The 26,627-nt window shown below is 52.5% G+C and overlaps 1 protein-coding gene across 1 annotated transcript in view; it reads right to left on the reverse strand.

Annotated features, from left to right (window-relative positions):
• Positions 1-26,627, reverse strand: part of PLEKHG5 (pleckstrin homology and RhoGEF domain containing G5) — a 122,388-nt gene that overhangs the window by 67,655 nt on the left and 28,106 nt on the right. The window contains 1 exon segment of the mRNA XM_043531656.1: positions 3,848-3,924. Coding sequence (XP_043387591.1) covers positions 3,848-3,924 — 77 coding nt within the window.

Here is a 26,627-nt window from a genome sequence, read left to right on the forward strand (position 1 = left end):
TAGGGCTCTGCTCCCCGTGTGGGGGGCTGCGCAGAGCTTGGCACACCTGGAGCTTTCCCAGGCACCTCTTTGGGGACTTGGGAACAAGCTCCATTCGTGCCGATTTCCATGCCAGCCACGGAGCTGCAGGGCCATGTGCCATATTAACATCCCACCGGGAGCCCAGGAACTAAGGAATGGAAAAAAAATCACGATCATTCTGCTATGCAGAATAGGTTAAAAACAGGCTTCACTCCCATGCCCACTGCTCATCCAAGACAAACAATCGCCCCACCCTGCCGACAACAGAGACAACCCTGCCCATCCCCTGACACTGCTGCGCACAAGCCCCACAGCGCTGGGGGCTAGGGGCCTGAATTCACCAGAGCAGGAAACCCACTTCCTGACACTTTGCCATCCCCATTGCATACGCCAGGCTGGCATCTGTCAGAGCTACTGGAAAGCTCCTACTGCCAAGCTGCAGGAAATCACAGCCATTGGTACCCAAACCACCCCATCTGCCCTGCAAACTGCACCTAGGGAGGGACACACTGGCCCCAGGTCTTTGAACTCTGCTGCTGGCAGCCGCCCCCCTCCCTCCCGCTGGGAAAGTCAGAGGCATGGATCTGTGGACCGTAGGGAAGGCAGCGCGGAGCGCTCCATAGTCAGAGCGCTGCTCCACGCTCTCCTGCCGGCTTCCCTGGGCCAGTGTAGAGGAAGGGCTCACAAACAACCATGGCAGAGCGTGCAGGCCTTCTCCTCAAGGGACATTCCTCACTGCAGAATGGCACCCTGGCCCAGTCACTAAGGGACAGAGCACTCCTGGCCTGCAGGTCACCAGACAGACAGACAGTGCAGCAGCTGAGATAACCACCTCTGGGTTCCAGGAAGGAGAGCAGGAGATGCAGCGTCACCCCTGGCAGGCAACGGTCCCTGCACACTCAACGCCCAACATCTGACTATTGGTGTTTCCCATCCTGGGGCAACGCTGTAAGTGACACGAGGTGGGCTCTCGGCTCACAAGTAGCTGATTGTGTACAGCATTCAGCAGCACTACAAGGGAGCTTGGCAGGAGATTTATACGGGAGCTGCTGACACTGAACTGAATCCGCTGCTACCCCAGATTGCTTTCAGGTTCCAGGGAGAACATGCAACTCAAAGCTCCCGGCAGATGGAGTGTCTGAGAGCTGGAAGGCCAGTGGCTGGCCGTGTCGTGCTCCTCGCTGAGAGGGTAAAATTAGCAGCCTGGCTGACGTTCCCTGTCTGGAACACCATTTGTTTCCAAGGTAAGTACCGTAAAGGCAGTCTGTGGTCTCAGCAGCCCCAGATCCCCAGCCAATGGCCTGGCTTTATGCTTTCAACTAAATGGCTAATTTATAAAGAGTCAGCAGCTAGCTGTTAAATGGCTTCTGGCCAGTCAGCTTTACTCACCAACTTTACTAGCATAGTGAGACTTAAAAGAGCCAAAATGAAAGTGCAGGAACTGATGTCTGCCCCTCGTTGTGGAGAGTACAGACAGACAGACACAGCCTAGGCTACACTTGGGACAGCACTACAGACCATACAGCCATTAAAAATCTCTCCCCTTGTCACTTGCAAAACCCACTCCGAGGTGGAAAATGCCCATTCCCTGTGTACGAGCTGAATGCCCAGCAGGGGCCTGCCACAGACGGACATTTCCAGAGAGCAGGTATCTAGGGGCAGGGAATACTTTCAGACACAAGAGCATGTGCCTGTTGCCCAAACCCCTCTAGACCCAGATGCAACAATTAAAACCAGCTAGCCAAAGTGTCTGCCTAAGAAACTCTCCCCAGACTCACAACTCTCACTGCCAAGAGCACAGAGTGGCGTTCCACGAGTACTAACCCCAGGCGCTGGAAATGCTGCCATGCACCCATTCTAGCCAACAAACAGAACCTTCCGTCCCGATACCCAGAGCACTTCAGGATGCCCAGCTACTTAGATAGTGTCTTGCCCCAAGGAGCTCATCTCCTCTTTAGTGGCCAGTCCCAAGAGAGAAGAGATGGCTGAAAAAATGGGAAAAACACTGCCAAAAAAATTCCAAATTGTTTCTGGTTTACAGGGGTAAAGTGGACGCATTTTTCACAATATTGTAACTGAATTTTTTATTGAAAGTTTTTGACATTGTAATTGAAATTTTTCTTTATCCATAAGCATATGGTTTCAGTAAATGAAACATTTCCACAATAACTTGAATAAAACGGTTGATTAAAAAAATGCAGAAAATTGTATGAAAAGCAATAATGTCAACAATTTGTTGTGCTAGGTTTTGCTTTAGAAAAGAGCCCATCTTTGGACAAAAAAAGTGTGTGAAAACACACACACACACACACACACACACAGTGCTTGTCCTCCACAGATCACACACACACACACACGGCTTGTCCTCTACAGATCTCAGAGCAGCGCAAGGGTGAGGAAGATTGGTATCACTATCAGCATTTTGCAGATTGGGAAGGTGATTTGCCAGGGTCACACAACAAGTTAGTAGCTGAACCAGGATCACATCAGGGTCTTCAGACCCCCAGCCAAGATGTCTGCACTGCCTCTCTCTCTGTTTTATTCTGATTGCTAACCCCAGACGGGGTTCCCTGCTGCAGGCAAACTGGAGAGCACATATGAAAAAGCCAACCTGTCCCTGCTCACATGTGGATGCGGTGCCAGTGGCCCATACCAGAGCACTACACCAGTTTTATGGTTTGAGGCAGTTTCTCTCTCGTTGCAGCAGGGGCCCCAGGAGCAGAGAGAGAGAGTCCAGCTGTTGCCAGACACTCAGACTGGGCTGAAGCAAGCAGTGTGACCTCAGGGTACTTGTCTCATGCACCTGCTCCACCCCATTCTCCCGCACACGCTGCCATGGCAGAGTGACATGTGTCACATGAGTCGGCATCAGACAGCTGCCAGGGAGACGTGGGTCTCAGCAGGTAAGTACAGCAGCAGATACCCTGGAGCTACCGTATTTTCCACTTTCTCTAGGATCCCTGGCTCCGCACTCAGACCCAGCTACTCACATGGGGTCAAACAGCTCCATCAACAATTTTAGAGAAGGCACCTTAAAAGCGAAAGCAAACGGAAGATGACAGCCGGCCCCGGTGCGAACATTCTGTGGGCCCCTCTGGCTCCAGCCAGAGAGGATCCTCAGACAAGGAGCCAAAGAAAATAGCCCATTTGAAATGACTCATTTGCCAGCTGCCAGTGCCCGGCTCCTGTGACTGTCTGGAAACGCGATTCTGTTGGCAAGGGTCACAAGGAAGAACAAAGTGACATAATGGGGCTCACATAAAACTCACTGACACCTTGGTTTGCAAGGCAGGGAGAGGGGGTGGGAAAGGGTGGTAAGTGCTGTCTCCCCAGACTCCTCTTCGCACTCACTGGCTGTAGAGACAGACACTTCCCTCTGTCACGCTGCCAAGAACACTTAAGCTCCGTAAGAAGCCACTGAATGATCTGGCAGCCCTAAATCTCCGTGGAGAAACCTCTTCCTGATAAGATGGCTGGGCTTTGCTAGCTCCTGGGAGCCATTCATCCAGACGGAACCGGCGGTGTCGTCACCATCTCTGGGAATGGGAACGCTGGCCGCACGCATACGTGCCCACCTCAATCCAAATGCTTGTGCGGCCTGTGACTCCACCCTCAGCCCACCTCGCCCAGGAGGGGCAGGAACAGCTCTTATGCTGGGGATGGGAGATGAGGCCAGATAGCCAGCTGTGTCTTTAGCACCCACTTTAATAGTTATGGAGCATCAAGGCAGCTCTGAGCTAGAAATATTCCCTGCCTCCCAGGGAACCCCCCCGAATCCCCAGTAAAACCCCCCAACACACCCACCCACACACCCCAGCCATAGTACCTTGAGAGCCCGCCTCTTGTCAATGCAGTCAGGGTTTTGGCAGCGCAGAACCTTGTCCTCTGTTAGAGTCCGATCATCTGGAGAAGAAGGAGGAGGAAGTTAGCCATCACAGAGCGGGGTGGAAGGGACAGCCAATGGGCAGTGCTGTGCAGTCATTCCCAGTCTGGATTAGAGCTGGTGACCCCCAAGGTCACGGTCCCCGGAGCCAGCGAGCCCCAAGGGTCACACTGCTCACCTGCGGACAGCAGATCTCTGCCGGAGAGAGACTGTGCTGTGAAGCCCAGCTCCCGTGGCTCTGTGCTGCAGTGACTAGGCAGAATGGCTTTAAACATAGGCCGAGGTTAGACCACCGTTTGCAAACTAGTTCCAGCAGAGCCTGGCTCCGTTCACTGTGGCCAAACCCAGCGACCCACGCCCTCGGCAGTGGGGGCACCCACACTGGGTGCAGTCCTGGGGGGAAGTGCTTCTCACAATGGAGCTAGAGCCCAGCATGGGAAGCGCCTTATGCTTCTCGTTGGTCACTGCTCAGAACTGGGAGGAAGGGAGCAGAAACCCACAGGGAACGTTGTCGGAAGAGCGGAGCTGCAGCAGCAAACCTCCCTGAACTGGCTGACTGGAATGACGTGTAACAGTTACACACCCACACGCTTCATAAGGGCCCACGGCCAGAGGCACCCACACTCGTGGGCACATTAGAAAGTGTAGGCTTACACCATTTATTTTCAAGAGGGAGGGGGTGGGGGCAGCCGAAGGAAGGGGGAGAAAACGAACCAGACGCACGAGCACACCTGCCGGGGAGCTCTGTTCCACATCACCAAGCAGTTTGCAAAGTGGGGCAGGAGCAATGGAAACTATTATCCTGCCTTATGAAGTGCCACTTCCCAACCCGATAAATGACACTGGAGACCCTTCAGAAACTTGAAACAACTCGGTCGGCTGCTCCTGTATTCGGAGCTCAACGTAAGGATTCTGAGCTGCCTTTAGCTACTGAGGTGGACCAGAAAGTGTCCACAAAGCACAAGTGATCCCCAAACCTGGACGGTTATAACTTCAGGGATAGATTTGTGCTAGTGGGACTGAGCCTGACTTCCAGCAGGGAGCCAACAGGATGGGAGTTCTCAGCTAACTAGGTATGACTGCAGCCTGTGCCTTCCCAAACCTTCATCTCTGTCCATCACTGTAGCACAGGGTACTTTCATGCCACCCATTACCCAGAAGTGAGCCCAGATTGCAGCTCCCGGACTGTGCTCCAAAGGCAACTGTTGTCAATGCAGTAACTGGGGAAAAACAACCCTCCCCAAATTCACAGGGCAGAGATTAATCCATCTTTCGCTCTGAGCCTCCAAGATTGGCAACATGCAGAAAATTGAAGCCAAGTGGCAAAATTTGATCAACATGGCAATGGGCTGACAGGCTGCTCCAGGTCGGTCCCTCTGCGGCACTCTTTGGTACTGGAGCACGATCCAGCTTATAACCCTCAGAATTCATTGCTGACTGACTTCAGAGACTTTACTGGCTACAATACTAAGCCCCTGATTATACAGAGACGAGATACCATAAACAAAGAGCGTTTAAAAGGCCATTATCCTCGGTCCACAGGCAGCGTTGGGCCAAGCAGCCGATTACGTCTGCTGCTGTTCTGCAAGGACTGACACGCCACAGCGCCTCTCCACTTAGAACACTGACAGTGGCCAAACGGGCTCCCATTTAAGGAGTGAGATGAAGCATTGCCGCCTTCTCCTTTTAGCCCCATCTCTGGGCTTAGCGCTCCGTTCACCTACTCCGCAGTGCAAGGCCTAGCCCCCAACATTCTCCTCGCCCCACAATCTCATGCCTTGTTCTCCCTGCCAGCGGCTTCGCAACCAGCTTTCCAGCTCAGAATTCCAGTTCTAGGTGGAGGTTGTATCCAAGTGGCAGGCTGGGAGCTAAGGGGCAGTGAGTGCCCTCTTCCAAGGGAAAGCGAGTATCTTGACCAGCAACTTCAAGAAGGGCGAAGGGGGCCCTATGCTTGTGTCTTCAGGAAAGCCTCTGCATTTGGTCTATCGTCTCTTTCTGCACATTGTCACTAATCTCTACACAGCCACTCATCTTTGCCTGGGGTTTGTGCTCTGCCCTCTGCCTCGGTTAGCCTATTCCTTCTGCTCTGCCACCAGCATCGACTGTCAGACGTGCCTGCCCTCGCACTCGGGTCTGCTGCCGAGTCAGGCAGGGGTTGCGTCCCTGCCACCTGCCTCAAGAGGACAGTTTCTGTGCACCGGGGTGGGCAGAGACCTCATCCTTACTGTGCTCTGGTTCATTTCAATGGGCGTCTCTGCTCCCCCCCCGGGACCCCAGCTGCAGAGTCCCCTGTAGAAATCTGATCCTGCTGAAGGGTGTAGACCAGCAGGTAGATCCCGAGGTCAGTGGCCTTAGAAACACCCTAGGCAGACCTCTGTCCCTGCCAGTCCGTTAGGTGGCAAGGATGGTGGTCGCACAGCCAGGTGCTCCAGCTCTGTTCCAGATCTACCCCTTCCCCTCTCCCAGAGCAGGGAGGGCTGGCCTCTGTGGGGGAGCAGAGACAGCGCAGCGAGATCGCAGCAGCAGTCAGGGTGCCCGGCACAGCTGCGGACTGGTCAGGGCTAGGACTGAGGGCACATGCGTAAAGGCTTCACGGGACTCAAAAGGCCGCTCTGACCAATGAAGCGCGCTCGGCCCATCAACCCCTGGGAGTGTGGGGGAGTCTGAGTTTGTGCTCAACTCCCCAGAACACACCAAGGGGCTAAGCAGCAGGCACTGACCCCTCCAAGCTGCAGGCTGGCGCTGTGCCAGGAAAGGTGCCACCTTACAGCTGCTGGTCAGTGGTTAACGATGTTCCACTGTCCAGAGCAGGTCACCCCACTGGCACGCCTGGCAGAAGTCACAGAGCTTCGCTATAACCCACTCCAAGAATGCCACGGGCTATCTATGCAATGGCACCGCCAGCTCAGCCCCGGCGCAGTGCTCAGCCCAGATCCGGGCGCTCGCTCAACCCAGCACCCTGGAACCAGGGCAAGGAGATTTCCAAACACACAACAACACTACCACCTCTCAGCCAGCAGCCTTTGCTGCTGGAAACCGCCCAGGGCAGCAGCGTGTCTTGGACTACACAGGATTGGTCTCTTGCAGGACAGACAGACGCACTGGGCATTTGTGACTGTCAGACATTTTCAAGTAATGACCGTTCTTTACAGATCCTCCACAGAGATTTGTCGTCTGAGATTCAAATCCTGGATTATTACCCATGGCTAGTACCTAACTCATCCTTCAGACACTCGTTTAGAGAGCAAACACACTTTGCTTTTAGGCATAATGAATCTTTACAGATAAATCAGACGGGGATGGAACCCAAGCATAGGGTCCAGGGAAGGGTCCCCGGAAATTTTATCTGATACCATCTAGGCAGCTCTTGTGCTAAAAGCAACTCCCTGCTGCTGTACTGGTCCTGGGCCCCAGTTAGAGAAGGCTGCAGGGAAGTACAGGCAGGCAGGCATTTCGGTCACTCACCAAGACAAAACAGAAACCCTCCTTTCACAAACCTTTTCCAGAAGGCGCTCCAAGCTCCAGGAGGCTGCAGCTCCCCTGTGAAGCACCCCCATAGCACTGAGATCATTGGGTGGGTTTACGAAGCCAGCAGAGAGAGACTTTTTTCAAAGCTGTTTTGGGGACTCGGTACTGTGCCCTGAGTTTCTCCAGTTGCGTCCCTTTCCCACAGAACCTCCCTCAGTGGAGGCTTTGCAGGGAATAAGGCAGTAGCAGCTTCTTATTCAGCGTGGTTTGCAGTTTGTATTGTTATACAAACGTGGCAGAGGCAGCCAAGTGTCAGCCCCAGCAGCGAGGGCAGATCCTGTCTCCCCCTCGGGAGGAGAGCTGCCACTATTCTGTTTCCAGCCCTGAGGAAGAGCCCAGCACTCACCCACTCATGAAGGAAGCCGTAGGGATGGGGTCTTTCCTGCTCCGTTTGAGCCAGGGCACTGAGTAGGAGCCGCAAAGGAGCAGGAGGAGAGTTTCCAAGCCGAACACGTCAGGAAGGAGGAAGCGGAGCTGGGAGATGCAGACACAACAGTGCGCTGAGGAAATGTGTTTATCTCAGACTGCGCCTGGGAATACAAGAACTAAGCAGCAGGAACTGAGCCACGGCTCCCCGTGCAGCTCTGCTGGGTGACAGACCTGGGGAGGAAGGCAGCAAAGGGAGCTTGTGACCTCAGAGGAGACACCAAGCTCAGGCAGCTCCAAAAGGAGCCCCAGAGGCATGCGTCAGAGATGGAGAACAATGGCCAGGCTTTACTATTACTAACAATACGTTAAGTCCCACCTACAAGCTCCATGATCACAAGCCACAAATAAAGCCAGTCCGTGCCCCAAGGCGCTTACAGTTCCCGCTCCGATCCTGCAAACATGTCCGCAGGGGAGTAAGGTGGTGCACACAGTCACCCCATGGAGCCCAGTGGGACTGCTCGAATGCATCCAGCTTTGCTAGGTCTGGGACTAGAAAACAGGCCTAGAGGAGACAAGCCTCCCTGGGAGAGCCAGGGGAGGGTGGGGGCAGGCGGTCAAGGCAGCAGTCTGTGGAAGATGAATGGGAAACTCTTATTTATCGCAGACAGAGACGGGTGTCTGGGAATGCAATGCTGGGCACTCTCCTGCCACCTCTGCCTCAGCGCTGGGGACCTGCCCGAGGAAGTGACAGGGGTTACGGGCGGGAGAGGAAGAGTATCCAGGAGACACAGCTCAGGGGCTGGAACTGCTCCCTCCTGGGGATGGGAACACTGGACTTTTCTCGAAGAGCAGCAAGATACTGAAGACCATTTCTCCCCGAGGAACAAGGTCGCAAAGGAGTCAGCTGTTAGAGACAGTAAAGCTGGTGACAGCAGGGCTTGCCCACCCTGGGCCCACAGCAAGACTGAGCGTGAAGCTAGACCTACATTAAATCCCGCTTCCAGTCAGGGCTCCTGGGCACCAGGGTCACAAGTGGGAAGGACCAGATCTCTTCCCCAGACCCAGTGCTAGGCTCAGGCGAGCTGCTTCCATTTAGCTGGCCAGCCCCATCCAGCTATGTCCTGTATCAGCAACGCATGGAGCCTCCCTGCAGAGACCAGACCTTCCTGCCAGGAGCCCCAGGAAGCGGGATTCCCATGGAACAGGCAGAGGTATTGGTCCAGACAGCAGGACAGCCAGCTGGCATCACGGCAGAACCCGAGCAGCGGGCCCTCCCCCCCATCAGCACCAGTCACGGACCACGAGAGCAGCAGCATAGTTTCTGGGCTGGCTTTTGCCACCTGCTTCAAAGAAGCGGCCAGGCGAGTGCCCCCAGCTGTTTGACAGGGACTCACACACCCCTCAGGCTTTGCACACCAAACCCCTGGTGCTCCCCCGGGGGAGACAGAAGATCATTGCACTGCAAATCCCAGATCAGCTCCTTGTAAGCTGCCTTCTACAAGGATTCCACTTTCCCAGCTCACACAAGGTGCCTGAGCACCAGCTGCCCGAACGCATGGCCTGATGCTCTAGGGCTGCCGCAGCCCCCACACCGGCCTGCCCCCCACACAGCGGAAGCTGCCCCGTGGTTTCTTCCTCCCGTTTAGCCCCAAGCAAATGGAATGCTTAATACCAGCCCGCTTGACGCGGCTGAGCCGCAGCCTGCAGGCGCGTTCCTCGGCTGAGGCGGTGCAGTGCCCGGCACCTCACCGCCCTGGCGTCTGCCCACACGGCGCCCGGCTCCAGCTGGCGCCATCAGCAGGGCGCCCAGCGCTTCGCCTTTACAAAGGCTCCAGCCTCTCTGTGGCGAGACTGGCCGCTCAGGCAAAGGGCGGAGTGAGCGCCGTTCCGCTGCGGAGCGCCCAGGGCTAGCCGGGCTGCGTGGTGCTCAGCACAGCCCCCGAGTTCCTCATTTCAGACAGGCCAGCGCTTCCGTGCTGAGAGCAGAGCTATCCGTTTCATTCTCCTGGACGAACAGGCCCCAGCCCCTTCGCTAAAGGGCCATCTCCCTGGCACCTGCTGCCTTCCCTTCTCCCCAGAACAGCACATGGGAAAACCAAGCCTCATCCGAGCTCCCAGACTCAGGCTGGCGTGCGAGGAAGGATACCACAGAACCACACCCCGCTCTGGAAAGCCATGTCACCCTCCCCTGCTGCTGCACAGACAGCCTGTGTTTAGCTGCCACACGGCGAGGCTGAGGTAGGGAGAGGGATGGTTAAATCACTCTCAGACCTGGGGGCAGGGCCTACGCCTGGTCACTGGGACTGTAACACTGCAAAGCCCTAGGAAATGTCCCCTTGGCCACTGGGAAATGGACTGGAGGGGCCCTTCCCATCCCTGACATCTCTGGTTCTCCGCAGAGAGTCCTGTGTGAATGCACCAGGGTGGCTCTTCTCAGCCAAACTCCACAGCTAGGCACTGCTGGCTCAGGGCTCAGTGACCAGACAGCACTGCCCCCGAGGCACATGGATGTGTTTCAGAGGGGCACGTGGCCTTAGCTGGAGTCGCGTGTCTCCTTCTTCCCTAGCACAGCCCGGCACCTTCTGTTTCTCACCCGGTGGGTGCGGGAGGTCACAAAGTTTCAGTTATCAGGCAGCAGGACCTTTGGGGCAGACAGAATTACCGAGGTGTGAACGAAGTGCTGGAGGTTGCGACAGTGCCAGTCTGGGGGAGACACGCTGTGTCGGATGCTGCTCCCCCTCCTTGCCCAGCGTGGACTGGGGAAGGCAGCCAGAGGCAAGGAGCCTTCAGACAGGAGAATTATTCAAATCCGTCCAGGTACTCTGTCCTTCCCCTGGTCCAATCTACAGAGCTGTTGCATCCACTGAAACCCACTAAACCCGCCCCTGGTACAACTCAGCTTCCGAGCTGCGCAGTGAGTGGCTCCTGGGAACTGGGGGCTCTTTTAGTCTGGTTTTGTATTTTAGGGTCACCTGTAGGTGCCTGATTCTTCAGTTGAGGAGAGTTTCTGCAAAAATATGACTCTGCATAGGGATGTGGCAGCCAGTGGCTCTTCGCTGGTTAGCTGGATCTGGGTTTGTATCTTCCAGAGACCACTAGCCTCCTGGGCACTCTGCCTAGATGTCCAGGCTCCATTTGGCTGAGAGAAAGGCCAGACGCTTCCTTTGAAAGCATGTTACACAGAACGGAGAGAAAGAGGGACCATGTAACTCCCAAGGAAGCGGTAGGGCCTCCATTCGCGTGCAATTTATCCTGTTTATGAGAGTTTTATATACACATGTGCATGGATAATCATCATAGAAACAAACAATATGGGAACAGTAGGAACAGATCTAAAGGGACTCTCTGAAATGGAAAGAATGGCAGTAAAGGAGAAGGGAAAGGAAACGGCTGTCTGGAATCTGGTATATCTGTTATACAGCCCTAGACTATAATGAGTATTTGCATGGCTCTTCCTCATATGCATCATTTCTAAAAACTCCTCCCCGGTCTCCTGGACCTTTGTCAACTCATCAGCCCACAAGCATCTCACCACCTCAAAAGCAGCAAGATTTCCTGTGCACTGAAACTAAGCTTTGAATATCAGCGGAGTCAGACTGCAATTTACAATACAGACTAACAACCAGAGTGACTGGAATTGGAATTCATGCTGTATTTCCATTAATCCTTTAGAGGCTGCAAAATCAAGGGATTGGCATGCTAAGGATTCATTTGCTGGCAGTCTGGGGAAAGCCAGTGATTTAAGGGTTAAGCCAGCAGTCTAAATCTAAGGTTTTACTACAGAAGGTTTAAGTTGAGGTTTAAGAATTCTAAGAGGATGTATCAAATGTTGATCTAATTATTCCATGAGGGGAAGCCAGTCCCAGAACAGTAACATGGACTCAAAGGGAATCCACCTCCTGTAGAGACAGTCCCACAAGGTCTCTCTCCAGCTTGTGGCAAACCCAGAGGTTGTGCAACTAGAAGAGTGGCATTAAGGAACACTGAGTGTCTTCTGGGTGAACCTCCCCAGGGAGAGCGATATCAGCCCGCATGCAGAACTGCCCAGGGTTCATACATGGCAGGGTTCCAAAACCCAGACATCAGCTCCCTGCTCCTCTCCCACCCCTGGGCCCTGCCACCAAGACAAACAAATACGTTTCTTCTCCTCTCAAGCTGATGGTGGAGGAAATATCTGACTGCAGGCTGAAAAACTGTTTTTCAAACATTTTGAAGTAAAAGGCCGAGAGGAGCAGAGCAGAGAAGTCCTTTCCAACTCCCAGGGGGAGCTGCTGGCACGGAGCTCAGTGAGCCGCAGTGCGTCGGAGCACACAGGGCTGCTGTTTGGACGGATGGCAGCACTGTTCAGGGCAGGTTTGTATTTAGCACCTAACCGAGTGCATTACAGCCTCTCTCCTCCTGCCAACATCACACGGGGTACACGGAACTTGACCGTAGCTTGGATTTCCCTTTGACCTGCCGCTCTGGGCACTGCCAGCAGATGACTCACAGCTGGAGCTCCAAAAATGTCCAATAATCTCAAACACAGAAATGGGCCAAAGCTGCAAAGCTTCCCTAATACGGAGATTTTATCAATGGGTCGCAGAGCAGTGGGAACCACAGCTCAGTACGGAGAATCTGTATTTACTCACAGGTTAAGGAACACAAAGGAGCCCAGAGAGAACGAGACATGGACATCCTTATTGCAAAGGGACGTGGCCAGTCAGCCGTGGTCAAACATGGCTCAGGCTGCAATGTGAAAGTGGACGCAGTGCCAGCATCCTTGCCAAGTTCCAGCTCAGGTGATTACATCCTGCTGACCTAAATCCCTTTTCACTTCTACTGGATGCAGGAGTCTTCACTGCCTGTCCTGAACCATCACACAGTGATGCTGTGCACCGTCAAACAGCTTCTGTGTTACACCACAGAGGTGACTTTAATTCAGTGGCATATCCCTTACCTACCTTGCTGGGAGGCTCAGCTCATCAGGGTTGTAAAGTGCTTTGAGATCCTCAGGTGAAAAGCACTAAAGACAAAGGCTTATCAATGAAGCTGTCCCACTAACAGCAACAAACTCTCGATATGAATCCACTTGTGCCAGGCAATACACAAAGCTGGCTCTGCAAAGGGGAGCATGTCTCCATGGGTCTACTCTGTCCCCTTTCCCCCAGCTCCAGGCTTTGAGACGTATACCCCCACACCACATCTCTGCCCTTCAATGGGAGAAATGCTGCTTCCAAAGACAATCAGTCTGGGTTACACTCACTCGCCCACATGTCGCTTGGAAAACGACAGGGAAGAATGGCCCATAACAATGGGCCTATAACCAAACCCTCGATGAACACCCTCCATAACCAGAAGCTTTGCTCCAATTCATCATCTCATGGGACTCCTGAATGCACAGGAGACTCATTGTAATCAGACTGTCACCACCTCGATGAATCTCTCGCTATCTCCCGGCAAAGGGCTGCTGGAACCACCTAGGCACATGCTGTCATTTCTGGCCAGGGCAGAGAAACCAATCCTGAGGCTGCAGCTGCCCCGGTCTGAGACCCTAGACAGCTGGTCTCCAGGAGAGACGGGGTGAAGGAGTGGAAGCGACTGATTGGTTTCAGCTACTAGTGAGACGGTCCAGCGTCTGCGACTAGGGAAGGTGAGGTGAAGAGCCAGGCTGCTGGAAGGGAGTTGAGCCTGGCAGAGACAGGCGAAGCAGAACAACAGAGGCCAGAAGAGGCCCCAGAGCTGCATCAGCCAGGCCAGGAGCAGACGGAGAGTGGAGCAAGCACTGGGACAGCGACAGAGTTGCGGAAAGCGCTTTGCTCATTACCAAAGGCTCTGGTAGATCTCACAGATTTCCCCTATGTCCCAGGACAGAATCCCCTCCTGCCAGAAGACTAAGTGTGTTCAGGGGAGGCAGCACCCCTAAAATTTCCATGTTCAGCTCAGATACACAAAGCCAGCACCGACCCATTCAGAACGGGGCTTTCCTGAGGGTCCTCTTGACTTTATCACCCTGTATTTTATGGCCCCAGTGGTGTGCTGGGCAGATGCAAAATAACACAGCCCCAGCTGCCAACAGTGAACGATCTAAACTCAGACGGGATGAAGAGGAGGGAGCGCGGGATGGGGAGGGAGGTGAGATCATCGCAGGGTTACTCAGATGGAAGCAAAACATGGAAAAAGTTAAAGTTAAGAACTGTAAAAATAATAGCTCCTGCCCCTTGTTGTGGGCACCGCACAAGGAGTGAGCATCTGTGAGACTCAACAACAGAGAGAGCAGGGAACCAGGCTATAAGACAGGCTCATCTGGAATGACCTTCATCGAGTAGTCAATAAATACAACAGGCACTTTATATGCAGCACTTTCCATTCACAGAGCTCCATGCCCATCAGGGGGGTTAGCACCAACAGCCCACGTACAAATGGGGAAACTGAAGCCTAGAGTGACTGGCCCAAGTCACACAAGGAGTCAACTGCTGAAACGCGACTGGAACCTAGATCTCCTGAATAACAGTCCCGATTCCACTGGACGGTTCTGCTGCCCCACTGGCATAATTCCTTCCAGCCCAAAGGGATCCAAGAGTTTTATACTGCTGGAAAAGGGACTGTGGTTTGCACAGTGCTTTGTGTTGCTAGGATGAAAGGCGCTCTGGCAACGCAAAGCAGATACAAACGGAGTCTCGTTACTTGGCCAGACTGGGATGTGCCTGCCCTGAATACAGCTACCAAAGCAGACGGGGTGGTGGAGCTCAGGAAATACTCGGAGGGATCTACCTGCTGCCAAAGTAATAGTTAAGTAAATAATGAAACCAGCTCCTTAAGAGGGTCAATTCACATCAGGTCTCCTTCCTTTCTCCATCTGTCCCTTTCATCTCCCTCCATCCCTCTTTCCTCCCAGCCCATGACCTTCTCCTGCCAGGAATCAGGAGCCACAGAGCAACTGCCCAAGAATAAACAACTGCTTGTGCCACTGTCTGGACAGTGGCGATTAGCTAGTAACGAGCAAGGAAGTGGGCTAGCTAACGCTCTGGGAGAACGCAGCTCTTGTGTCTGCAAGATGCAGTAGGAATCAGGGCCCCGCAGCCTCTGGTGGAAATCTCTTCAGTGAGTAGATTCCATGGGGGCTCCAGGTAACTTGCTAGAATGCAATTATCTTGGCCCCGTCCCCAGCCCAGCCTATGGGCTGCTCAGGAGGCAGCCAGGCTTTGCTGTCACATTAGTTCTGGAGGAGGAGAAGAAAACAAGCTTTTACCCACTTAAAGCAGCTTGGAGGAAGCCAGGAAAGATATCGGCACAAAGAGCAGAGACCAGGCACACTGGAGGATGCCAGCACCCAAAGGGCTAGAGAGAGAGGCACACAGGCACTGCCAGGAAGGAGCAGACCTGTGGCCCATCTAGCCCAGAATTCCACCTGTAAAATGGCCAACACCAGGTGCTTCAGAGGTAGGGGCAGGAAACCTCCTACTCCCTCGTAGCTAGAGATTGATTGAAGCCCTGAAGCAGGAGGTTTGATCTCTGGCAAAATTCATGCTTTCATTGACTCTGGTTATTCTTGTTATCCCTGGGCTGGCCCATCCCTGTCAGAGCCGTGGGGCAGGCGGTGAACTTCCCTAGAAGTTTAGATCACACAGCAACTCTTGTAATCTGAACAAGTCTAGGTCATGTAGCGACATCTGAGTCCCAGGGCTGGGGCTCCTCGCCTGCAACTCAGACCCATCCGGGCTACCCCCTGCGCTGTACGGCACCAGCCCACCTACCAACTCAGTAAATGCCCCAGCATTCAGGGGCCCAGATAATCTTGAGATAATGGTACAGAGCCAGCGGGAGATTTCTGGAGGAAGACTTGGAGACTTTAAGGCCAGAAGAGGCCAGTCTGGCAGGTCACAGGGTTTCATGCTGAAGGGGTTGGGGTGACCTGGCGTCAGTGCCCACGCACTCAGACGGGTTTCAGCACAGCTTCAGCATTTCAGCCCTCTAGTCCTCTCTCAAAACGGCCCACACTCTGCAAGGGCTTGGGCATGCAAAGGACCTTTCCCAGGGCTCCATGGAGTCGGCACTATAGAGTCAGAGAGCAGGAATCAAGCCCCTGGGGACAGCCCTGCAGCCTTGGTGGCACTGCCATCAGAGACATGGCTATCAGCACGCGGGACAAATGGGGCTGTTGGAGGGGGGCTTCGCGCTGTCTCTGGAAGGTGCAGGGAATAAGGGAGTCAGACATTGGAGCAGAGACCCACGCACAGTTCTGATGGAAGAATTTCACCACCAGGAATAAAGCCTGGGTAACACAAAGATTCCTAAATCCACTGGCAAGCGAGCCCCAGAATGGGTTTACAATCTGCTTTAATCCAAAGCAGTTCAATTGGTCTTTAAGACAAATCCTATTGTGAAGCTTTTCTTATGCGCCATGATGTATAGTTTTAAAATGGCAGCCCTGTGGTTGTTCATTCCAAATAAAGTTGTTTCAGACACTGAAGCAGGCTGCCCCTGGCTCAGCTGGTGCCCAGACACTGGCCACAGGTGAGTGGGTCAGTGGGAGGGGCAGGGGGATGCACAATATTGCTCAGATCCTACTACCACGGATCTGCGGCGAATTAAAATGATGTGTCTGTGTAATAGCAGGTCCCTGCCACATCCTGACAGCCAGCCAGGGTACCTGTCAGCATCAGCCTTGAGGCTTATGCTAACATGGGTTTAGGGCAGGCTGGAAGAGCAGTGGCAGCTCATAACAAGCAGCTGGCAGCGCCAGCATGCTGCCCTAGCCAACCCCAGAGGACCTGAAAAGGCCAACGTCTCAGCTGCAACCCAGAGCACACCGGGATCGCTCCCCTCAATCCTGCCAAGCAGAAGGAACTGTGGCGTCTCATGGCACTGCTGCTGATGGGACAGCAGGAAAGCAGCCCAGGGGGAGTTGGGGTCACTCAGTGGCCATGTGAGATGACAGGATGTGGCTGGCAGGAAAAGGAAGCCAGAGGGAGAGAGATCCCAGTGCTGACAGCCTGAATTCCATGCTCGGCAGGCTCTGCAATGAAGAGCCAGGGTTGACATAGCAAGAGCTACAGTAGGCCAGGATTGATGGCACCGGCGGTGGGATGCAGAGGACACAGTACTGGAACAGCAAGGCGTGCCCTGGGCCAGGCTGGAGCCTGAGCAGCGCCCGCCCACACGCTGGTGGCTCCATCTGCCCAACGCTGACAGTGTTAGTGGAGGTGGAGAGGGTGCAGGCAAATCTCTCCTGCCTGTGGCAGCAGGCTCCTCAGGGCAGCAGTGTCACATAACCAGCCTTCCAGGGTCAGAGGGACCCCATTCTCTGCCACAGGGCTTTGCCTCTGGCTTCCAGCAGCAGAGGATTTCAGGGGCACGCCTTATGCCAGGGTGGAGGGGAAGGCGGGCCAGTGGCGTCTCTTGGAAGGGGTCACACACTGCAGCACCGGAAGAGCGCTAGATGCTCAGACCTGTTGTCAGGCGGGCCGCATGCCAGCCACTTAGGGTTATTAGGCACAATCTTAATCTGGGCTGAGCTGATAAAGTTAAACCGCCTGCCCAGAACTAATCACCCTAAGTAACGAGCCGTGTCACCGTTACTTAGCCGGGATCACACCGAACGGCACCGTTCAATGAGGCCTTCTGTGAACCAGGTCGCGCTGCCTGACAGGTATGGAACGGGGAGGCTCTTCCCCTTGGTCTTTCCTCCTCAGCTGCTGCCTCTGCGTGGCGCTCACTGCGCAGTGCCCACGAGTGCGTTTGCAGTGCCAGGGTCGCCGACGGTGCTCACAGAGGAAACAGTAACAGTGGCAATAAGTTGCAGACCTGGGAAAAGCGAAATACAAAGTGCCTGTCTCATAGCAAGAGGGAGGGACAGGTTCTAACCTCAGTGCAGAAATGTGGACCTGATATAGCAACCGCAAAGGTGGGACCCAGTCTGACTCCCACGGAAGCCAGCGGGAGCTTTGCTGTTGACACGGAAAGGGAGCAGGATCATTAGAACATACCTAACCCCCTGGGAAACAGCGGGGAGAGGAGCCAGCAGGAAGTTCATGTGGCAGGATGAACTCTCCTATAACTCAGCCGAATGGCGCAGTGGAGAGGACTCCCTGTATATTTCGCCTAGTGGGGTGGGCGGGAGGCACCAGCCCCACACATTGCTACAGATCCCTGTTCTGTTTCAGTAGGCAGGCACAAATCTGACCGTTTTTCTGGGGAAAGGGCCCCCTCCAATGCTTATTCGGGCAAGTCCTGCTCCTCCAAGAGCTGGAAACCTCACACCTGTACTCCAAAAAGGTACCAGTCCCCTCCCACTTCACACATCCCATACCTGGAGACCTTTCTATCTGTGCAAGCAGCTCTCTCCTCTCTAAAGGGAAGCAGCGCCCCAGAGAGGCATGGGATTAACTAGTGTCAGTTAACACTGAAGTATTTGGGGACACGGGCAGCAGTTAGGACAGCCTGAAATTCTGCAGGAATTCCGGAAGTTTGCTGGGATTTCCCCTCTTTTGCCTATGTTGCTAAAACACAAATTCCTCGTTCACCTTCATTTTCACCAATAAAACCAGGACTCTGCATGAGCCAAGAGGGAGTGGGACACGGGCCAAGACCAGGGGGAGATTTCATCAGCAGAAAAACTGCCTTTTGTCCTTTCAGAATATGCACAACTGCAGCCAAAGGCGGCCGCCATTCCACTCTGTATGAAGCCAGTAAAAACCCGAGACTGCAGTTTCCACTAGCAGGATCCATCCATCCCCCCGCCCCAACCCCCCACCCCCCACCTTCCAATAGCTTTGAGACTTAGATAAAATCATTCATTCATCATTCAGCCCCTGAAGTGTGAACAGACAGAGGACTTGTGGCCCCAGGGCTGTCAATCCAGCACTTGTAATTTCTCTCAAGAAAGAGAAACCTCTGGGAGCTGTGCTGGGAGTTAAGGGAAAATGTAACAATGAATACTCAGGAGAGACAAGCTGTGCGCCTAAGTTCTGCAGAGGGGGTAGCCCTGCTGGCTGCACACAGCTTCAGAAATCGTTGCTAGGTATTGGTGCGGAAGAGACTTTACAGGCCTGAACCAGCCACCGATTCCAGATGGAAAATTAAAATGTATTTCTCAAAGGGAATTTGCTGCCATGACTGGGCCTTTTCCAATGGGAACAAATAGCCCCTTCCTATGGAGGGAGCCACGCGGGAGTAACAATCATTGTCCACCTAAGCCAAAAGACTGGCATAGTCAGTAGTTAAAAAGCATGAACCAAATGCCCTGCAAAAGCATAATTTTCAGGCTTGAAAGGGACAAGAAAGCTCTGAACTCTATGGTTCCTGTGAGCAAGTTTCAGCTGGTTGCTATTAGGAGCAAGTTCCTCATTTCATTGGAAGAAAATGATCCACCACCTTTGCACACCTGTCTCCTTCCAGAAGTCGGTCTCTGCAGGAACAAAATCTTACCTTGGCTCTTTTCCTATTGCTGCCTCTTGGCCCCAGCAGTCAGCCAATATCCTGGGCCTTGCTGAGTTGTTTCCATTAGGAGGAGAAACAGATTATATGAGTCAGATATTTCTTTGGTGCCATCCTGTTTAGTTACAAAGCATAGACATCAAGTCCTTTTTTCCTGGACACAGTAGGAACACACGGCAGCAAGGGGTTTCCTTGCTCAGAATCCCATGCTGCCTTTCCAGCGAATACTGGGCCCAAAAGAAGCCCAGCTTCCATGCTCATCACTACGACTCTACCTCATCATCTCTAGGCTTCCTAATGTGTCTGTCTCTCTTTCTATCACACAAACAATGCCCCAGCCTCTGCACTTGCAATCAGTATCCAGGGAAACCCTTTAGCTTCTTGTTCAGGCCCTGCCATGTTGGCCCATGCCTTGGGCAGTGGCTTCTATCAGTTACAAAGGGGCATTTAATTGCTCCTTCATTTAGCCTTCACCATAACATTATAAAGTTCGAGGGAATCGTTGATGCTAACGAGAGAAGAAACAAGAGAGAGACAATGTCCTCCCAAAGGACTGAGGTCTCTCCAGAGGCTGCTAGGAAAGCGGAACACAAAAGAGGGTTACTAACTCCAGGGCCAGCAGCTCAGAATTCCTCCCACTCTCTGCAAAGGGAATCTCATCTCTCCTCCAACAATTACTCCAGTGGCCCAGAGCAGATACATTTATTGAGCAGAACTGAGCTCCTAGGCAGCTTTCAGTGACCTTGCGGAGAAGGAGCCATTGCGATCAGTGATGGCATGACTGGGAGAAGAGAAGAATGGACTCAGAACAGGCTGCTGGGACAGCCTACGAGAGTCACAGGCCACAGTCACTCCCGTGAGGGCGCCGTGGGGAGTCTGTGCCACGTATGAAAATCCTTCAGCTCAGCTCCCTGTGGGTGTGGTGGTGCTGGGTCCACATTTCGTCCTCCCAGAAGGGCTTTCTGAGTAACATCACGCAGACTGAATCCCCTGGGACCCCTGTTTGAGAGGCAAGGAGCAAGGCCATTTCTGGCCACACACAAGGACCCAGTTTATTCAGATTTACAGAGCCTCGTACTAAGTTTCAGGAGGGATGGGAAAGCACAGTGTGTAGGAACGAGTCTGGGATGGACATGGGAGCCTAGCTCCCAGCTGGGTGCCTCAGGAGGGTCAGACTAGCATGATTACTGCTTGTCTAGAAAGGGGCGGGGTTCATAAACCTGCCTGATATCTAGTGAAAACCAAAGGCCTACTCCCCACGTGCTGCCATGGCCATGATGAAGCAAGAGGAAACATGTCTCACAGTAACGTCCTGCCCAACACTGAGGCACTTACAAATACCTGAGTCAGTTGCAGGGCAGCACACGCTTGCAGCACTAGGTCCACAATTAGCAATAATATTACTGTGCCTGCAGGAGACAGCTGGACAGCGTGCACCTTTCCGGTTTAAAGGGCAAGCTGTCCTCTGCAGCAGTGGTTGTCAATGCATGCCTGGGGGTACATTGACTCATCTAGAGATTTGCCTAGTTTTACAACAGGCTACATAGAAAGCATCAGCAAAGTCAGGACAATCTAAAATTTCACACAGACGACTTGTTTATACTGCTCTGTATGCTATACACCGACATGTAAGTGCAATATTTATATTCCAGTTGATTTATTTTATAATGACATGGTAGAAATGAAAACCTAAGTAGTTTTTCAGTAAGAGTGGGCTGTGACACTTCTGTATTTTTGGGTCTGATTTTGTAAACAAGTAGATTTTAAGTGAGGTGAAACTCAGGGGGCACGCAAGACAAACCAGAGTCCTGAAAGGGGTACAGTCATCTGGAAAGATTGAGAGCCCCTGCTCTGCAGGACTAAGCTGGCCACACCCTGATCCCAGGCTTTTGCCCAGCCAAGGCCTGCTTCTAGGACTCCAGAGTCCTCTGTCCATTTTGTCGCAGTGGGAAGAGCTTGTTTACGGTTTCCAGCCTGGGGCAGCAGAGTAACATCACAGACTTGAGTCGGGCGACCAGATGTCCCGATTTTATAGGGACAGTCCCGATTTTTGGGTCTTTTTCTTACAGAGGCTCCTATTACCTCCCAACCCCAGTCCTGATTTTTCAAACTTGCTGTCTGGTCACCCTAGAGCCGAGGATGGGTCCCGATTCCAATGAGAAACTGTAGAACTGGAATTAATTTGCAAACTGGACTCCATCAGATTAGGCCTGAATAAAGACTGGGAATGGATGGGTCACTACAAAAAGTAATTTTCCCTCCCTTGGTATTCACCCCTTTTTGTCAACTGTTGAGAACAGGCCACTTCCACCTTAATTGAATTGGCTTGTTAGCACTGACCCCCCACTTGGTAAGGCAACTCCCATCTTTTCATGTGCTATAATATATATTCTGCTTACTGTATTTTCCACTCCATGCATCTGATGAAGTGAATTTTAGCCCACGAAAGCTTATGCCCAAATAAATTTGTTAGTCTCTAAGGTGCCACAAGGACTCGTCGTTGTTTTTGCTGATACAGACTAACACAGCTTCCAATCTGAAACCTATCACAGAGCTGAGAAACCTATTTGCATCTATAAATAAGCCCAGACAATTTGCTTGCAAGGTGCAGCAGGAACTCCTTTAGCTTTGTCTGGGTTTCAGGTTCCTTCCCTCACCTGCTAGCTCCTTCAGAGAGGCATCCTCACATAGAGATCCCCCACAGCTGAGGGGAAGAATGCATAAACACAACCTAAGCACTACGCTCTTCTTGTCAGAAGCAAATCCTCTTTCTGCAAAATTCAAACTGTAGCCCAGTGGGCCAACTTACCTGTATTATATTCATTGCTTTGTTATTCTGCTTTATTATATTTAGTAGTAATGCAAGGAACCTACAGGCTTTTATCCTAAAGATTTGGCTTTAGTAGACCGTGAGGCTTGAGGCCTATAACCTTTGGTGTAGATAAAGGCAAGTAACTCATAAGTTATAGGGAACTGAAAGTAGCATGCATGAAAGTAGAGAGGGAATTTTGTCTAGAATATCAACATCAGCCACCCATAGAACATAGCTGACACCAGCATCTGGAAGGTTCCGGCCAGAACGTCCAACCACAAAGGCGCCCATGGCAACAAATTGAGGTGTATGCTAATAGGGTAACATCATATATATACTAACCTATAGAAAACGGCCACCTTAAGGGGAGGAAATACAAATAAGGATCTCTATTGAATATGCATTGGACATGGTAACGTCAGCATAACCTACTATAAAAGTAACATCCCAGGGGCAGCAAGAAGCGAGATGTAGACCTTGGGAGGGGCAAGAATGATAGCCACCAGGGAAGAGGAGGACGGTGATGGTGATTAGAAAGATAATAGTTAACATTCCGGGGTGGAAGAATGGCAGTCCCAATGTACTTTCTGTATTATCTCTATCTGCCTTGTTGAGTTTAAGTGTGTGTATAACTTTGCTAAATTATTAATAAATCTTTATCATATATTTATATATAGAAAGAGTTCCTACAGTGTGAGTGTTGCACCTGTGCACCTCGGGGTTCCCAAATTATATGTTAATTTTACAATAATCTAACTGGGCCTGATCTTGGGACAAGAACCTGTTAATCCTCAAATTACATTTGTACATACCCAACTTTGGGTCTGACTACAAAACACGATTTGCTGGCTCCCGCCAGCAGAGGGGCACAGCGTCATGCTCAGGTCACAGACTAGCAGCATACTCTCTTGGGTGCTAGAAACTGGTGGTTATGAGCCTTACAGAAACCAGAGAGGTAGTTAGTTCCCAGGCTGTGGAGATGTAACTAATCAGCCTAGGGAAGGTACTACAGCATGGACTATGGATCATTTTCTGACAGCTCCAAGCCCCACCCCTCTCAGTGGCAACCAGTAGAAAGCCTGGGCTGAAAATGGCACAGAAACGACTTAAGTTCTGCAATGGAAAGAGAGTCCCTCGTCACCCAAGGAAAACACTGTTCTGAAGAGGCTTAGCAGCAGGGTCAGCTCAGGGAAACAAGGAGGCTGACACATCTGGATGCCAACAGGCAGGGTTTGCTTTGGGGTGGAGAGGTTATGTGCACTATTAAGCGGAATTGCATCTCTGAGATGGGACTCTTTGTTTGGAAGAAGTAATCTGGGGCATCTTCGCCCTTGGCCCGTAGCAGTGGTTCAGCCTAAAGCTAACCCATTCCCTACAGTGGCGGTACCAACTCCCCTCTGCCACAGAACCTGGCCTGCTCCCTCTAGTCCCTCAAAGCTCCACATCCTCAAACCAGAGCCCAAATATTTGTTCCATCACAGCAGAACCGTCACCCATCGGTGGCTACTGGAGGGGAGAGGAGGGTACGGAACACACAGGAGTGGCGACAGGAGGCCAGTGGACGTGCCTTGGGGCTCTGGAGTCAGGACTAGGGCCAGCAGGTGCAAAGCCCTCAGGGCCAAGCAAACATGAGACTGCTGCTGACGGGGCCCGGTCCAATTGCTGTATCCGAGAAGGATGAGAGAAATGTGCCTGTTGTGAAGCTTTGCTGCCCACACTTTGCAATCATTCCCCGGAGAACACAATAGCTGCTCTGTGCACGCTGCATCTCCAGGCCCTCTGACAGCCTAGTAACAGCCTCTCCATTGGCTGGCCCACCAGAATTACCATCTCACTTGACCTATCAGGAATAACGATGGGAGCAAGGCAGGAATCCTTTCCTATGGGTAAGAGAAAGTTGCTCAAAGAACAGGGAAAACTTGCAGCCCTGGGATAAACAGGGAGACTCAGAGACCTGTTTTAACCCATCTCTGCCTTGTGAGCAGCAGAAGGGAAATTAAAGAGTTTCCTTCCTGCATCCCAGCCACCTGCTGCCCCAGGGATTTAATTCTGCTGCTTTACAGGGAACAGAGGAACTTTGACTATTAAACAGTTTAGAAAATGAATTTATGATCCCAAGTCAGCAGGATGAGCAGGGTGCAACTAGGACAGGGAGTTACACCCTAAAAGTCAGCTCCCTGCGTTGGTCACGTGCCAAGTTCCAGTCAGGAGTCCTCAGCAGAGGACCTCTCAGATCCCAGACAGCATCCGTAGTCCCGGTGGCTGCTCGTTTGTTGGTTATCATAACGAACTGTTTCAGAGCTTGAGCAGAGAACCCCAAACTCCGGTCTTGGCAGGAGAGGAGGTTTTCCTGGTCCCCACTTAGAGCCCCTCACCCAGGGTGATACAGACAAGCATGGCCACTGGCTGCGGGCAGTTCCCTAAATACTAACCGAGGGCAGAATGCGTCCTGAGAGCACAGTGACCTGGAAAGCATTTCACCATCATACAACTCCTGTCCCAGGGATGATGATTTTTCACCTATTGTTTGAAAGCCTAATGGCTGTTTATTTTATCACACCCCTACTGTCTTGGTGACTCAGCAGCGAAATGATGGTAGGGCCACTGAGCGCTAGGTCCTCCGCTGCCCTGGGAGGCAAAAGCATTTGTCACGACCAACTTTATTTACATCACAGCACACAACAATAACTTACTATCAGCTAAATATTTGTTTGAACTGAACACGAACATTTATGCAACAAGTTGGACGGGCACAGAGGCCAAGAGCAATCTGTCTCTATTAACAGTAGCCAAGTGTGGGAATGGCTGTATTTATCACTGCCTCTGGAGAGAGGTCTGTGCCAACTACGTGGCATCGACAGTGAGAATAGGATTGGAGGAGTGGGGACACAGCAAGGGCAGGACGAGGGCATATCACCACCTGGAGGTGGGAGCTAAGAAGAGCAGCACACAGACAACCTACAGCACACCGGGAAAGGTGCAGCCCCCACCGCTTGGAGACTGAGGTTCCCCACCTACCACGAGAGGAGGTGTCGCATGGGCACTCCAGAGCAGGTACTGCAGCTTTCCCCAGGCTGTCCTCACCCGCGACCAGGGAGTAACACATGCCCGTGGTTTTAGGCTCCTAAGTCACTTTTGAATATGGGGCAAGGAAGGGTTTGAGAATTTTACCCATGGTGCTTTTGCCATGCAGGACATCTTTCCAGCTCAGACACTCCAAGTACTTTCCTATAGGCCACACAGACACTGGCTTCTAGTCATTATGGACCTGGTCCGGATTCAAATCAATACTCAGGTTAGTCCATTTTCTGATCATTCCCTTTTCCTTTGGGCTTTGCCACATGCTCTGGAGATAACATTCTTTATTTGCAGTTGAAACGTCATTTTGAAAACCCTATAGACCAAGATCGCTCCATCCAACAGTATCTACAGGGCGCCTATCATGCCCACTGCACACCAGGTCACCTTCAGCGCCAAGCTGGATCCCGGGCAGGAGTTTCCAGATTCCAGGCTGCCTGAACCCCAGCAAAAACTCACGAACCCCAGCATGAGTCTGCTGCCTCATTTCACGTTCTCCCTTCCCCTCCACCCGCCAAACCGAGGCCGCCTGGCTAGCCCAGCATTGCCGTTTGAGGCTGCACTGCCCAGGACTCGGAGGGAGGACTGAGGAGACGTGATCTGAAGCATTCTGTGTCCACCGCACTGAGACGCACGAACAGCCACAGCTGCCACCGCACACCAAGTATGTGAGATGTTCCACGGAGAAACCGCCTTAGGGCCAAACCCGCACCCTTCACACAAGCCATCGATCAGTCCATTAGAAGGCAACGATTGCCTCGACCATCCTGAGCCCAGACTGGCTTTAAAGACCTAGAGGGAAAGGCTCCATATACAACCCTCAATGTTAACGACCTGCATTGGGGAGTGACCTTTGCCCTCCCCAAATTATAGCACACCCAACCCTTCCAAAGCTTCAGAAGATGTAAGAGTTGGGAAGCAAGCTGCAGCCACACTTCTACACCTGCAGAAAGTGATGTGAATTAGTAACACTGCCTAGAGCTGGGACAAACCCCTGGGCTCAGCACCCCATCTCGGCTTGCGGTCTCTAACAGCCTGAGTATTCCCAGCATTCGCCAGAATTCATGTTATCAGGGAGGCAGGTCTTGCTGCATCACCACAAGAGTAGATCCCTTCTCCTCTGTTTAGTAACATGAGCCCAGCAACCAGCTTGTTTAGTTTTAGGACTTTTCACCCCCCTACAACTGCACTGAGACACATCCTAGAAGGGGAAAAGCATGGTTACTTTTCAGCCTGCCCAGTGATCATTTCATCTGTGAGCTGAAAAAATGTCTGCACAGTTGCTGGCTGGCTGTGCACAATCAGAACAGCGGTGCACACACTCGCTGTGTGACCTCAGCCCCTGCCTAGCATGAGCCTTCCACACACGCAGCAGATTTGACCTACCACCAAGATCCTCAGTAATATCCAGAGTGGAGCTCCAGGAGAAACGTTCCACTGCCCCATACTCCAGCTCCCTCAGAGCAGTCGGCAGAGTTTCCAGCTCATATGCGCCCCGCTTTTTCCAGTACAGAAACA

This window comes from Chelonia mydas, chromosome 18 (assembly GCF_015237465.2).
Source record: "Chelonia mydas isolate rCheMyd1 chromosome 18, rCheMyd1.pri.v2, whole genome shotgun sequence".
Taxonomy (NCBI): Eukaryota; Metazoa; Chordata; order Testudines; family Cheloniidae; genus Chelonia; species Chelonia mydas.